Source organism: Hyperolius riggenbachi, chromosome 4 (genome assembly GCF_040937935.1).
Source record: "Hyperolius riggenbachi isolate aHypRig1 chromosome 4, aHypRig1.pri, whole genome shotgun sequence".
NCBI classification, from domain to species: Eukaryota; Metazoa; Chordata; class Amphibia; order Anura; family Hyperoliidae; genus Hyperolius; species Hyperolius riggenbachi.
This window is the reverse complement of record NC_090649.1, coordinates 251,967,110-251,979,622: the sequence shown is the minus strand read 5'-3', so window position 1 is coordinate 251,979,622 and position 12,513 is coordinate 251,967,110. Positions and strand designations below refer to the sequence as shown.

Here is a 12,513-nt window from a genome sequence, read left to right as displayed (position 1 = left end):
TTTGACTGGGCTACAAGGAGCAAGTCCAAAGCAGGAGGGGCAGGGCAGGAGCACTGTGTGAGTCCCTTTGTAATACTGCTCCAAGTCTGGACGTGTAATGACACAGTGAACTTTTCATCTTTATGGGCATCTGTAATGGCTTCATAGCAGTTCTTGCAAATTGTTCCCATATAACATATGCTGCCCCCATTGTAATGCAGCATGGCATTGGTATTGCTTAGAATAGAGCATAATTACCTGGTTTGTCACTGGGACTTCTCTGCATTGAGTTTTCATCCCATCTATTCCATTTATTACCGTATATGACTAAGTTACTACAGCATCACAGAAAATGCAATGGTCGTCTCAAAAGGATGCAATCACTATTTGAGGGGAACACCTGGCTGCACTGAGCGGATAATTTCCTCCACTATAAACATCCTCTGCACCACTCTGCATTGGGCAGTCAACACCAGTTCTTTCTTGGGGACAAGATGGCTAGAGTTATTGGCGCTACTATAGCAGCACTTGTTGTAGGGGGCATCATTAGGTATGCATTGTTATGTGGGAGGTAAGTATCACCACTGGGGCATTATTGGTTACACATGATTTATGGGAATAGTATTGGCTAGACTTTTATGGATGGAGGGAATCAAGGCAACACTTGTTTGTTTGGGTGTTAGTTTATGAGCCGTACTATATGGGAAGCAATATGGGAGCTCTTGTTATGTGATGGCTGCACATGTAATGAATTTTGTATGACAATGGCCTCAATTCACTAAGCTTATCTCCTGTCTTTAATAAAGTTTCTAGAGTTATCACCATGGTGATGAGGCATGTAGCATTTTACCTCAGGCAAACCTAAAGTCAAAGGGGTCCATACACTGACCCGATTAGCGGCTGATTGATCGCAAATCGATTGACCGATCGATTTGCGGCCGATTTCGATCGATTACGATCGATTTCAATCGATCTGACATGCTGGAAAATCTAGGTCGATCTGTTGAGATTGCTTATTATTTTGCATTGGACCTAATGGAAATCTGATGGCAAAAAAATGCCATCAGATCGATTTTCAATAGATTTCATACGGAAATCGATTGGAAATCTGTTCCTAGTAAAAAAATGTTCCTAAACCCATCAGATCAGAAATCTATCTGATGATTTATCTGCTGCTAATCTGAGTGTATTGCCACCTTAAAGAGAACCCAAGGTGGCATTGCATTATGCTAGTGGGGCACAGAGGCTGGTTGGGCACACTAACACCAGCCTCTGTTGCCCCATCGTGTGCCTCAAAGACCCCCCTGCTCGCCGCTATACCCCGCAGTGCTGGCGACACGCAGCGTGTCGCCAGCACAATGTTTACCCTAGTGCTGTCTGTCAGCGCCGCTCCGCCGCCTCCTCCGCATCGCTGCTACCTGCCCGTGTCCCTTCCCTCCCGCTGATTGGAGGGAAGGGACGAGGGCGGGTAGCGGCGATGCGGGGGAGCTGCGCTGACAGACAGTGCTAGGGTAAACATTGTGCTGGCGACGCACTGCGTGTTGCCAGCACTGCGGGGAGTATAGCGACGAGCAGGGGGGGTCTTTGAGGCACACGATGGGGCAACAGAGGCTGGTGTTAGTGTGCCCAACCAGCCTCTGTGCCCCAGTAACATAATGCAATGCCACCTCGTATTCTCTTTAACTCTTCAGTCTTTAAGTTAACTCTTCAATCCTTAAAATAACTCCAGAATTCTAAAGTTAAAGACAGGCTGTTAATTAACTGCATGTGAAAATAACTACAGAGGAGGTAACTTAAATGGGTTTCTGAGGAGAAAAACTGCCACTTACCTCTGGCTTCTATCAGTCCCCTGCAGCGGTAATGTCCCACGCCGTACTGCTCCCATCCGCCGTTCCCCGCAGCCGGCACCGGGCTATTATTCGTTTGTCACACAGACGGATAATGCGCACTGCCGCGCCTCCGCTCTCGTCATCTGAGGCTTACTGCGCAGGCGCAGTACAATGTTTTCTTGTACTGCGCTTGCGCAGTAAGCTTCCGATGACGCAGGCGGAAGCGAGCGGGGTGCGCGGCCACTGTAGCGCAGCCGCAGTTGGATCCCATGCCGCTAAGACCGCGGCGGAGACTGCAGATGGGAGGAGGATGGCGTGGGACATTACCGCTGCAGGGGGCTGATAGAAGCCCAAGGTAAATGTCTGTTTTTCTCCTCAGAAACCCCCCACAGAACTCCTTTAAGGAATGAACTCTCTCACTTAGTACTGTGTGGTGGTAAATGTTATCTTGCCTTATTATCTCCAGCATGATCTTAGTGAATTGAGGCCATTATTGTTTATACTTATTTATACATTCTATGTTTTTCCTTTTTGCTTATTATGAGGCTTAACAACCACTGTTGTAGCATGTATTGGGTGGGGATTTATAGGTAGTTCCAAAGCACCAAGTCTTCTGTGGCTATAGATTCCAGAGATTTAAATAATATCCCATTTCTCCTAAGTGGGAAAACTAAATATGACAGTGACATTTTTAAAAAGAAAACACACACACACAAGGATGAGCTACCTTCACCCTTTCATATAACACCTCTTCTTAGGATGCCATGTTGTTTTTTTACAATACTGCTGTTTTGTACCTCAAGCTTCCAGTGCCATGCCATGGTGTAAGGCGAACAAGGCATTTTGTCACTAACATAATATTATTGCTAAGACTGGTATTCCAAGCATTGTGTGGCATTTGATGGAAAAGATGGGCATGATTATGGGTGCAGTCTGCATGATAGCATTTATAATCCAGTGGCTGGATAGTCTTGGCCCTTCCTGTTTAGTAAGCCAGCACCTATTCAGCAAGGAGTCCTTGGGCTAGACTCCCTAACACTGCTACTGAGCGTTCCCTAGTGGCTGCAGTTAAGGTGCTTTGAGTCTGCCAGGAGAAAACGCAATATGTTATTTGTTTTGTCAGAAAAGATGGTGATACTGGAAATGGTGCTTTAGCAGTTATATTTTCGCTATAACTGAATGTACATTTTAATGAGGGTTCCTGTCTGGTTGGCAAGCTGCAGCATATTTGCAAGAAACTGTTCCATCAAGTGTTAGGGCTCGTTTCCACTGTTGCGGTGAGGAATCGCCTGGATTCCACCGCGGATGAAATCGCATGCGGATGCATTTCCGCATGCTGTTTTCCCCGCGATTCCGCATGCGATTTCGCATGGCTAAGAAGCAGGCGAATTTAACCGTGTCACTGCCTGTGTAAATTGTCATAGCAGTACATGCGAAATTGCGGGGAAAACCGCATGACAAAGCCGCATGCGATTTCCCTATTAAAAGCATTGCGGGCGATTCGCCCGCATTCCAGCCGCACGAGAAATCTGACGGCTCTGCTGTGCAGATTTCCCCCGCACACCAAAACGCACCCGCACGACGCACAAGTGGAAACAATCCCATCCACTTGTATTGCCTATGCGAATCTGCATGCGGCGCCTGCATGCGGATTCGCTATAGTGTAAATGAGCCCTTACAGGATTGTGGCATTGTCTGCCACTGGCAGTTTGAATACTTTACCTGCATTCCTGGTTTAATCCTTGTGGCTTGTCATATTTCCTTCACAGATGTCAGCATGTTATGTTTGGACGAGTACAGGGTATGCAGACGAGGAGAGGAGGTGTGATTTTCCTGGAAGATGTTTTGGATGAAGCTCGCTCTAGAATGCTGCAGAACATGGCAAATACTGAAAGTAAGACTTTAACACAGACTTATCAAAACCTGGGGAATATAGTGGGATGCGAAAGTTTGGGCAACCTTGTTAATTGTCATGATTTTCCTGTATGAATCATTGGTTGTTAGAATAAAAAATGTCAGTTAAATATATCATATAGGAGACACACACAGTGATATTTGAGAAGTGAAATGAAGTTTATTGGATTTACAGAAAGTGTGCAACAATTGTTTAAACGAAATTAGGCAGGTGCATAAATTTGGGCACTGTTGTCATTTTATTGGTTCCAAAACCTTTAGAACTAATTATTGGAACTCAAATTGTCTTGGTAAGCTCAGTGACCCCTGACCTACATACACAGGTGAATCCAATTATGAGAAAGGGTATTTAAGGGGGTCAATTGTAAGTCTCCCTCTTTAAAATTTTCTCTGAAGAGTAGCAACATGGGGTCTCAAACAACTCTCAAATGACCTGAAGACAAAGATTGTTCACCATCATGGTTTAGGGGAAGGATACAGAAAGCTGTCTCACTGTGTGTGGAGTCACTGTGCATCATTCAACCATTCGGCGCACTTTACACAAGGAGATGCTGTATGCGAGAGTGATGCAGAGGAAGCCTTTTCTCTGCCCACAGCACAAACAGAGGCGCTTGAGGTATGCTAAAGCACATTTGCACAAGCCAGCTTTATTTTAGAATAAGGTGCTGTGGACTGGTGAAACTAAAATTGAGTTATTTGGGCATAACAAGGGGCATTATGCATGGAGGAAAAACACAGCATTCCAAGAAAAACAGCTGCTACCTAAAGTAAAATATGGTGGTGGTTCCATCATGCTGTGGGGCTGTGTGGCCAGTGCAGGGACTGGGAATCTTGTCAAAGTTGAGGGACACATGGATTCCACTCAGTGTGAGCAGATCTGGAGACCAATGTCCAGGAATCAGTGACAAAGCTGAAGCTCCCCCGGGGCTGGATCTTTCAACAAGACCATGACTATAAACACTGCTCAAAATCCACTAAGGCATACATGCAGAGGAAAAAGTACAATGTTCTGGAATGGCCATCTCAGTCCCAAGACCTGAATAAAATTGAAAATCTGTGGTGTTAAAGAGAGCTGTCTATGCTCAGAAGCCATCAAACTTGCATGAACTAGAGATGTTTTGTAAAGAGAAATGGTCCAAAATACCTTCAACCAGAATCCAGACTCTCATTGGAACCTACAGGAAGCGTTTAGAGGCTGTAATTTCTGCAAAAGGAGGATCTACCCTCCAATACGACGGAACTATATCAAAAAACATGGTCCTTCTGGAATCACTTCAGACTATCCGAAGAGTTCCAACAGATCCTACATTAGACATTAAATGTCCATGAGAGCTACAGTGTAAAAACATGACAAGGCCCTTAGGCGTACCACAGTGAAATACATGTCCCATATAAGGGTTATCCGAATTGACACATGGCAGGGGATGGGGGAGGCGACCAGGGGGAAAGGGGGGGAGGGAAGGGAACCTTTCAAGGGTTCACATAAAAGAAATTATAAGGAAAATATAGAGGTTTTGTGATAATTGCAAGTGGGATATGTCATTTTATCCTGCTCCGTACTGAATCTATTACTCATGTATACACACACAGTGCTCCGACTTCTGTTGCTTCTAGTGCACTCGCGATTGACATGGAGTATGTAATAAATAACCTAAATGTAGAGCACCTTCTAAGACGAAACTCTTTCCTTTATCCAGAACATGATAAAACACTTATTGTTTCTGACGAATATGCTATAAGACATGATGTTCTTTGCTTGAGTATAACCTTTGATGTACTATGTTATTCCTTATACAATAAAGAATATACAAAAAAAAGGAGGATCTACTAAATATTAATTTCAATTCTTTTTGGTGGTGCCCAAATTTATGCATCTGTCTAATTTTGTTTAAACAATTATTGTACACTTTCTGTAAATCCAATAAACTTCATTTCACTTCTCAGATATCACTGTGTGTGTCTCCTATATGATATATTTAACTGACATTTTTTATCGTAACAACCAACAATCTATACAGGAAAATCATGACAATTAACAAGGTTGCCCAAACTTTCGCATCCCACTGTAGCTACTCAGGCTTTAATGATAAATACATAAGTAGAGTTTACCTTACCTTGTATGGCAAGGTTGTTCATATGCTCTTGAAAAAAAAAGATACTTGGAGATATAATTTAGGAAAATGTCATTAGTGTTTGAGTCATGCAAAGTAATTAGAACAAGCTGCACTCACTGCTATTGTCTGCTATTACAGCTATTACCATAAAACTAATTCATGTGTCAGCTGTACGCATTGCACAAATAATCCTTAATCCTAAAATGCTTTGATAATTTAGACCACAGTCCAGTTCATTAATACAAATACATTAAGAATGGCTTGTCATAGTTCTTGTGTATATAAAGGATGGTGTCCTGATACACGTACGAAAGGAAGCGCCCCCATTGTGTTTGTTCATCAGTAGAATCATGATCACACACCACGCTCATCATTGCTTAAAGGGAACCTGAATTGAGAGGGATACGGAGGCTGCTATATTTATTTACTTTTACATAATACCAGTTGCCTGGCTATCCTGCTAATTCTCTGCCTCTAACACTTTCAGCCATAGACCCTGAACAAGCATGCAGCAGATCAGGTGTTTATGACATTTTGTCAAATCTGAAGATTAGCTTCATGCTTGTTTCTGGTGTTATTCAGACACTACTGCAGCCAGATAGACCAACAGGGCTGCTAGGCAACTGGTATTGCTTAAAAGGAAATAAATACTATACCAGCTAAAGAAGATACATGGTCATTAGCCTACAATCAGGGCTGTGGAGTCGGAGCAATTTTTGGTACCTGGAGTCGAGTCGGTGGTTTCAATAAAATGAAGAGTCTGAGTCGGATTATTTTTGTACCGACTTCACAGCCCTGCATACCATGCAGGACATACATGCATAGAAGTGTAATCCAGTATGGAAACAGCAAAGGGATGAGCAGAATTGACTATCTAGTATAGATTGTGAATGTATTTATGTTTTTCAGCAAGTAAAGCAACTGAAGACCCTGCTGATGTAGCTGAAAAAATCGGGATTGCAGCTCTTATTGTCCAGGTAGATGATTTTTCTTATGTCAGATATTTATGCTTTGGGGATTTTTACAGAAGTAGTTTGTGGCGATAATATTGAAAATGTAACTAAGCATATTCTCTAGCAGTGCTCCTCAATCTTTGCTCAGTAGTGTAGCAACATCGCAAGCTTTCAGTGTCTTGGGTACCACATGGTCTATTAAAAATGACCGTGTGCTATCGTAAAGCCTTTTACACATGATCAATTACTGCCAGCCTTAACAATGATCAATCAATTGTTATGATGACAGTTCTGGGAAAGAGTGTTGTACAGAGATGCTGTTCAGCTTTAAAGGGAATGTCCAAGCAAAATAAAAAAATGAGTTTCACTTACCTGGGGCTTCTACCAGCCCCATGCAGCCATCCTGTGCCCTCGTAGTCACTCACTGCTGCTCCAGTCCCCCGCTGGCAGCTTGCCGACCTCGGAGGTCGGCGTGACGCCATGCGTACATTTTTACGCATTCCCGCTAGTGCAGGAACATTAACACATACATTTTTACGCATTACTGGTTCAATGCGTACAAATGTACGCATTGAACCAGTAACGCGTAAAAATGTATGTGTTAATGTTCCTGGAATGCGTAAAAATGTACGCAATGCGTCCCGCCGACCTCCGAGGTCGGCAAGCTGCCAGCGGGGGACTGGAGCAGCAGTGAGTGACTACGAGGGCACAGGATGGCTGCATGGGGCTGGTAGAAGCCCCAGGTAAGTGAAACTCGTTTTTTTATTTTGCTTGAACCTTTCCTTTAACTAAGGAGCAGTGTACTGTTCTATGGAGATAGAAGGAATGATGGGTGAAGAATGAGCAAGGGTCATTATGTGGTTTAGCATTAGGGTACAATGCTCTTGTGTTTAGCAGCACATGCTAGATTCTCAGCAGAAATTGCCTAAAACCATCGTCTCCACTGAAGGTTTTCAACCATGTGTCATGTACGTAATACAGTCATGGCCGAACATGTTGGCGTCCCACACATTTTTCCAGAAAATCAAGTATTTCTCAGAAAAGTATTGCAGTAACACGTTTTGCTATACAGATGTTTATTCCCTTGGTATGTATTGGAACAAAACAAAAAAAGGGTGGGGAAAAAAGCAAACTGGACATAATGTCACACAAAACTCCAAAAATGCGCTGGACAAAATTATTGGCACCTTTGACTTATTATATGGTTGCACACCCTTTGGAAAAAATAACTGAAATCAGTCGCTTCCTATAACCATCAGTAAGCTCCTTAATCTCTCAGACGGAATTTTGGACCACTCTTCCTTTGCAAACTGCTCCAGGTCTTAGTGGAAGGGTGCCTTTTCCCAACAGCAGTTTTAAGATCTCTCCACAGGTGTTCAATGGGATTTAGATCTTGACCCATTGCTGACCACCTCAGAACTCTCCAGCGCTTTGTTGCCATCCATTTATGGGTGCCTTTTGACCTATGTTTGGGGTCATTGTCCTGCTGGAAGACCCAAGATCTCACACACAGACCCAGCTTTCTGATACTGGGCTCTACAGTGCAACCCAAAATCCTTTGGTACTCCTTAGATTTCATGATATCTTGTACACATTTAAGGCACCCAGTGTCAGAGAAATACTTGATTTTCTGGTAAAAAAAAATTCTGGGGTGCTAACAGTTTCGTCCATGACTGTAAGATTGATCAATGGTTGAGAGGGTTAACTATCCTATGCTGTTGCCACTGCGCTACACTAAATGTTCCTGATACTTCCGCCTTCACAGCAGAAGTGTCTGAAAGATGGAGACCAGAGTTTGAATTACGGGATGAAAGGCAGCGGGGTAATTTATGTCTAGAGTTACAGTACGGGAATATATAAAAGATAAGGCTGGAGAACAATTAGCTCAGGGAGCACCATCATTTGGCTTCACGCCGCGCATTTTGTTAGAATTTAAGTCTAGAGTTACAGTACGGGAATATATAAAAGATAAGGCTGGAGAACAATTAGCTCAGGGAGCACCATCATTTGGCTTCACGCCGCGCATTTTGTTAGAATTTAAGTGTTATATGAATTTGTAGGCCTCAGTTACTTTAACTGAGTTTAGTTAAAAGACTTGATTTGCAGAGTATACCTTTAAGGAGCATTTCTAGAAGCACTGAAGAACAGTGTGATTCGGACGGTACAAGGCTATGATATACATACAGGGAGGCAGTCTTGTTCTGTAAACATTGAGTGTTTTCATATTTCCTAAAGGTAAACAATGTTCTTTTTAGACTGAGAGCCAGGTCCCTGGAACATGGAATTTTCCAGGCCATGCACAGTAAAGACTGTGCTTGTCATGATATCACGGGGTCTTATCAGCCAATAGCAGGCGATGAGGTATTGATCCGTCCCTGCTCAGATGATGTCACATTTAACTCTTTAGAGTTAGTATAAGAAGAGCTAACAAGCTCCTAGGGGGGGGGGGGGGGGGGGGGGGGCTACTGCTGCTGCTGCTTCTGGCTGATGACTTCCACTCTCTACTCTTTTTGTAATGTCTTGTCATCTTATCTAACTTTATGCTGTATATAGGCCTAAGTGCAACGTAGTATAAATGTAACATAAGAGAAAGCCTGGTTGCCATTCAAAAGGAATGGACCAAGAGCCTGTAACGCAAAAGAGGACTTACTACAGACCAATTGCTTCGCTGAGGTGTAACGAACATGTAGAGATAAGCATCTGTATATCTGTTTACTGAATAAACTCCTGAAACTTTGACGACATTTAAGAAGTTCTATCTCCTATGCTGTTGCTCTGATGAGAGTCGAGTTATCACACTTCCTGTGATATGGTGCCGAACGAAGGTGTAGTGTTGTTGCCCATAGCAACCAACAAAGATTTATTACACATTTCACCCGCTCTTTTCACATGTACGCGTATTTAGGGCTTAGTCATGTATAATTTTGTAGTTATTTCCACAATTTGTACACATCTGATTCTCCCTCATCCCATCTCCATGTGCTGTACTAATTGTGCCATGTCCTCAGTTATTTGTAAATGTAACGCAGTAGCTTTTTCTGTATAGTGTGAGCATCATCTGAAATGGTCTATTTTACTGCTCAACTGCTTGCATCATTCATCCCCATCTGCTAGCAGAGGTGATAAGTGTCTGAGGCCTCCTAAGCCAACATTGAAGTGTTTTTCTTTCAGGACTTCAAGGGTCTACTTGTGTCAGATTATTGCTTTAACTGGTCTCAAGCCCTGCAGAGCTGTGGAGACACTGGTGTCTTTTTACAGTACACACATGCAAGGCTACACAGGTCAGTTCAATAGTATGCATTATGTACACTATAAGAAACTCATTATTCTCTATAAATCTCCATGTCGGCCCTAGGCAATTGGATAGTAAGTGGACAGCCCCAGTAATGTTACAGTGCATTAACTGGCGGATTGCTACCAATATCATTTTAGGAGTAATTTGGAGCAATTGGACACATTGATTTATTCATCCTGCTCATTAACATTTTTTACTACACCTTCAGGGCTCGTTCACATCTAGGGCGCTTTTGTCATTTTTTTTTAAGCACAGGCGATTTTCAAAATCGCCCTAAAATGCTTGTGCAATGATTCCCTATGAGAGAGTTCACATCTGAGCGGTTTCTGATCCACTCACCAAAGCACTACCTGTACCATTTTTGAGGTGATTTTGCCTCAATGAAAAAAAAACGCAAAACGCTCACAAAATAGTTTTGTGCAGCAATTGCGTTCGCTTTTTTAAGAATAAATACATTTTATTATTTTCCGGGTCAAAAAGTTCACTTCCTGACTTGCGTCAGGGAGTGAATAAAAAAAATTGCTTTGAAAAAGCGCTTAGAAAAGCGCTTTTAAAGAGAAAAAAAAACAGGGCGCAGTGGAGTGCCGAGAGGCGCTAAAAAAAATTGTGCACAAAATCGCAAACAGCTTGCAATTTCGAGTTTAGATGTTAACAGAGCCTCAATGTAGTTTTAGCTTTACCATTGGGATTTGTTTTTTTGCTGGGGTAGGGCTTATAAATTTGTGGTTTTTATTTCTCAACATTCCAGAGATTTTAGTTCCCCTCCTGTCATTGGAACCTTCAAAGAGATTTATGACTTTAATGTAAAAATGAGCAGCTCCAGGGAGAGCGAAAACACTTTACAGGATTCTAGATCTTCCCATATTTAAAAAAAAAAAAAAAAAAATGTTTCTGTCTCTGTCAGAGAAATTTTTAGTTTGGACCAGAAGTGATGAAAATCTCTAAAATGGAGGCTCGGGGCAACAGTAAAACCTTAGGGCCCTATCACACCAGAGGGATTTTTCAGCGTTTTAACGCCACGACCGAAGTTGGCGTTTTGCTAGGTAAAAGAAAGTCCATAGACTTTCATTATACCTTTCACATCTAGCTCGGCGTTTTGGAGCGTTGCGTTTCAACGCTCCCAGGAGCTTTTTCAGGGCTGTTTACAGCCGAGGTTGGCTGTTGGCGTTTCAATGATAGTCAATGGACAACGCCAACTTCAGCGTTTTCAAAGCGTTTTACAGCTGACTTGTTCACTTATTTTTATAGAAGAAAAAAAAAAGGAAGTTTTCATATGAGCTGTAAAACTTTCAAAAGGCTTTGAAAACGCTATGTATTGGCGTTAAGCAAAAGGCTGACTTTCAGCCTTTTCTACCGCAGCCTCTAGTGTGAAAGAACCCTAAAAGAAGTTTCAACGCCTTATCACACTATCCAAAGCTAAAGTTGTTTTTTCTCCCCGAAACTGGGGTTTGGGCCCTTTCCACTTAGAAACACAGTTGCGCTGCATTTGTGATTTTGCAACCTGTTATTTTTCCTCGCCTCGATTGTGCAGTGATGCTGTCAGGAACGAATTGCACCAAAAATAGTGCAGGATAGCAATTATGATTTGGGCAAACACGAATTGCGCTAATGAGCATTGCAATTCACCTGTATATTGCGGGGCTGTTGTGATCAGCAGCAAGTGGAAAAGCACCCTAAAATCTTGTCACTAGATCACCTACCATGATAATCAAGTGACAGGGTTCCTGTAAACATCAGTACAGTGAGTTTTTGGTGTACATTGAGCTGCTTTAATGGCTGTCAGTTGAGATGTAAATGTGGTTTGTTACTAGCTTACTTGACCTGTGGGAAAGCAGAGAGGAAGAAGCGTTTGATGCAGTCTGTCTGCAGGACCCGTGTGTGATCCTCACCCTCAAGCACCTCCTCAGGTAGGTTTTCCACCATCTTTGTGTTTTCTACATGTGATATGGGAGAAAGGTGGTGGCACTGACAGGAGCCTTTCAAAGGTGCAAGTCTGTTACCATTGTTGGACGGTTCCATTGAGGATTGCATTTTAAAAATGTTGCTAAAGGTACCCATACACTTATAGATTTGCAGCAGATTCGACCATCAGATAGATTACTGTCATATGCCTGTCAGGTCGAATCTGACAGGAATCTATCTGATGTGTGATCTATTAAAAATCCATCGAAATGCAGTGTTGCACCATTCGATCCAATGCATTGCTATGGGCCATCGATCTGCTGCCAGCAGCCGATCGACCTAGATTTTCCGTCTGGACTGATCGAGCAAATCGAAATCGATTGGAACTCGATCGATCAGTCGATCTATTATTCTTCCTGCTGCATAGATTTCTAGTCGATTCTATCAGAGCAGTCAAATCGGCCATATACCGATGCCAGAAATCAACCAGTGTATGGGCCCCTTAACCACTTGCCGACCGCACACTC

General features: G+C 42.8%; 1 protein-coding gene across 1 annotated transcript in view; it reads left to right on the top strand.

Annotated features, from left to right (window-relative positions):
- The window catches only part of RARS2 (arginyl-tRNA synthetase 2, mitochondrial), a 47,445-nt gene that overhangs the window by 29,544 nt on the left and 5,388 nt on the right, over positions 1-12,513 (top strand). The window contains exons 14-17 of the mRNA XM_068231130.1: positions 3,578-3,702; positions 6,746-6,813; positions 9,961-10,070; positions 11,896-11,991. Coding sequence (XP_068087231.1) covers positions 3,578-3,702; positions 6,746-6,813; positions 9,961-10,070; positions 11,896-11,991 — 399 coding nt within the window. The remainder of the gene's footprint in view (positions 1-3,577; positions 3,703-6,745; positions 6,814-9,960; positions 10,071-11,895; positions 11,992-12,513) is intronic.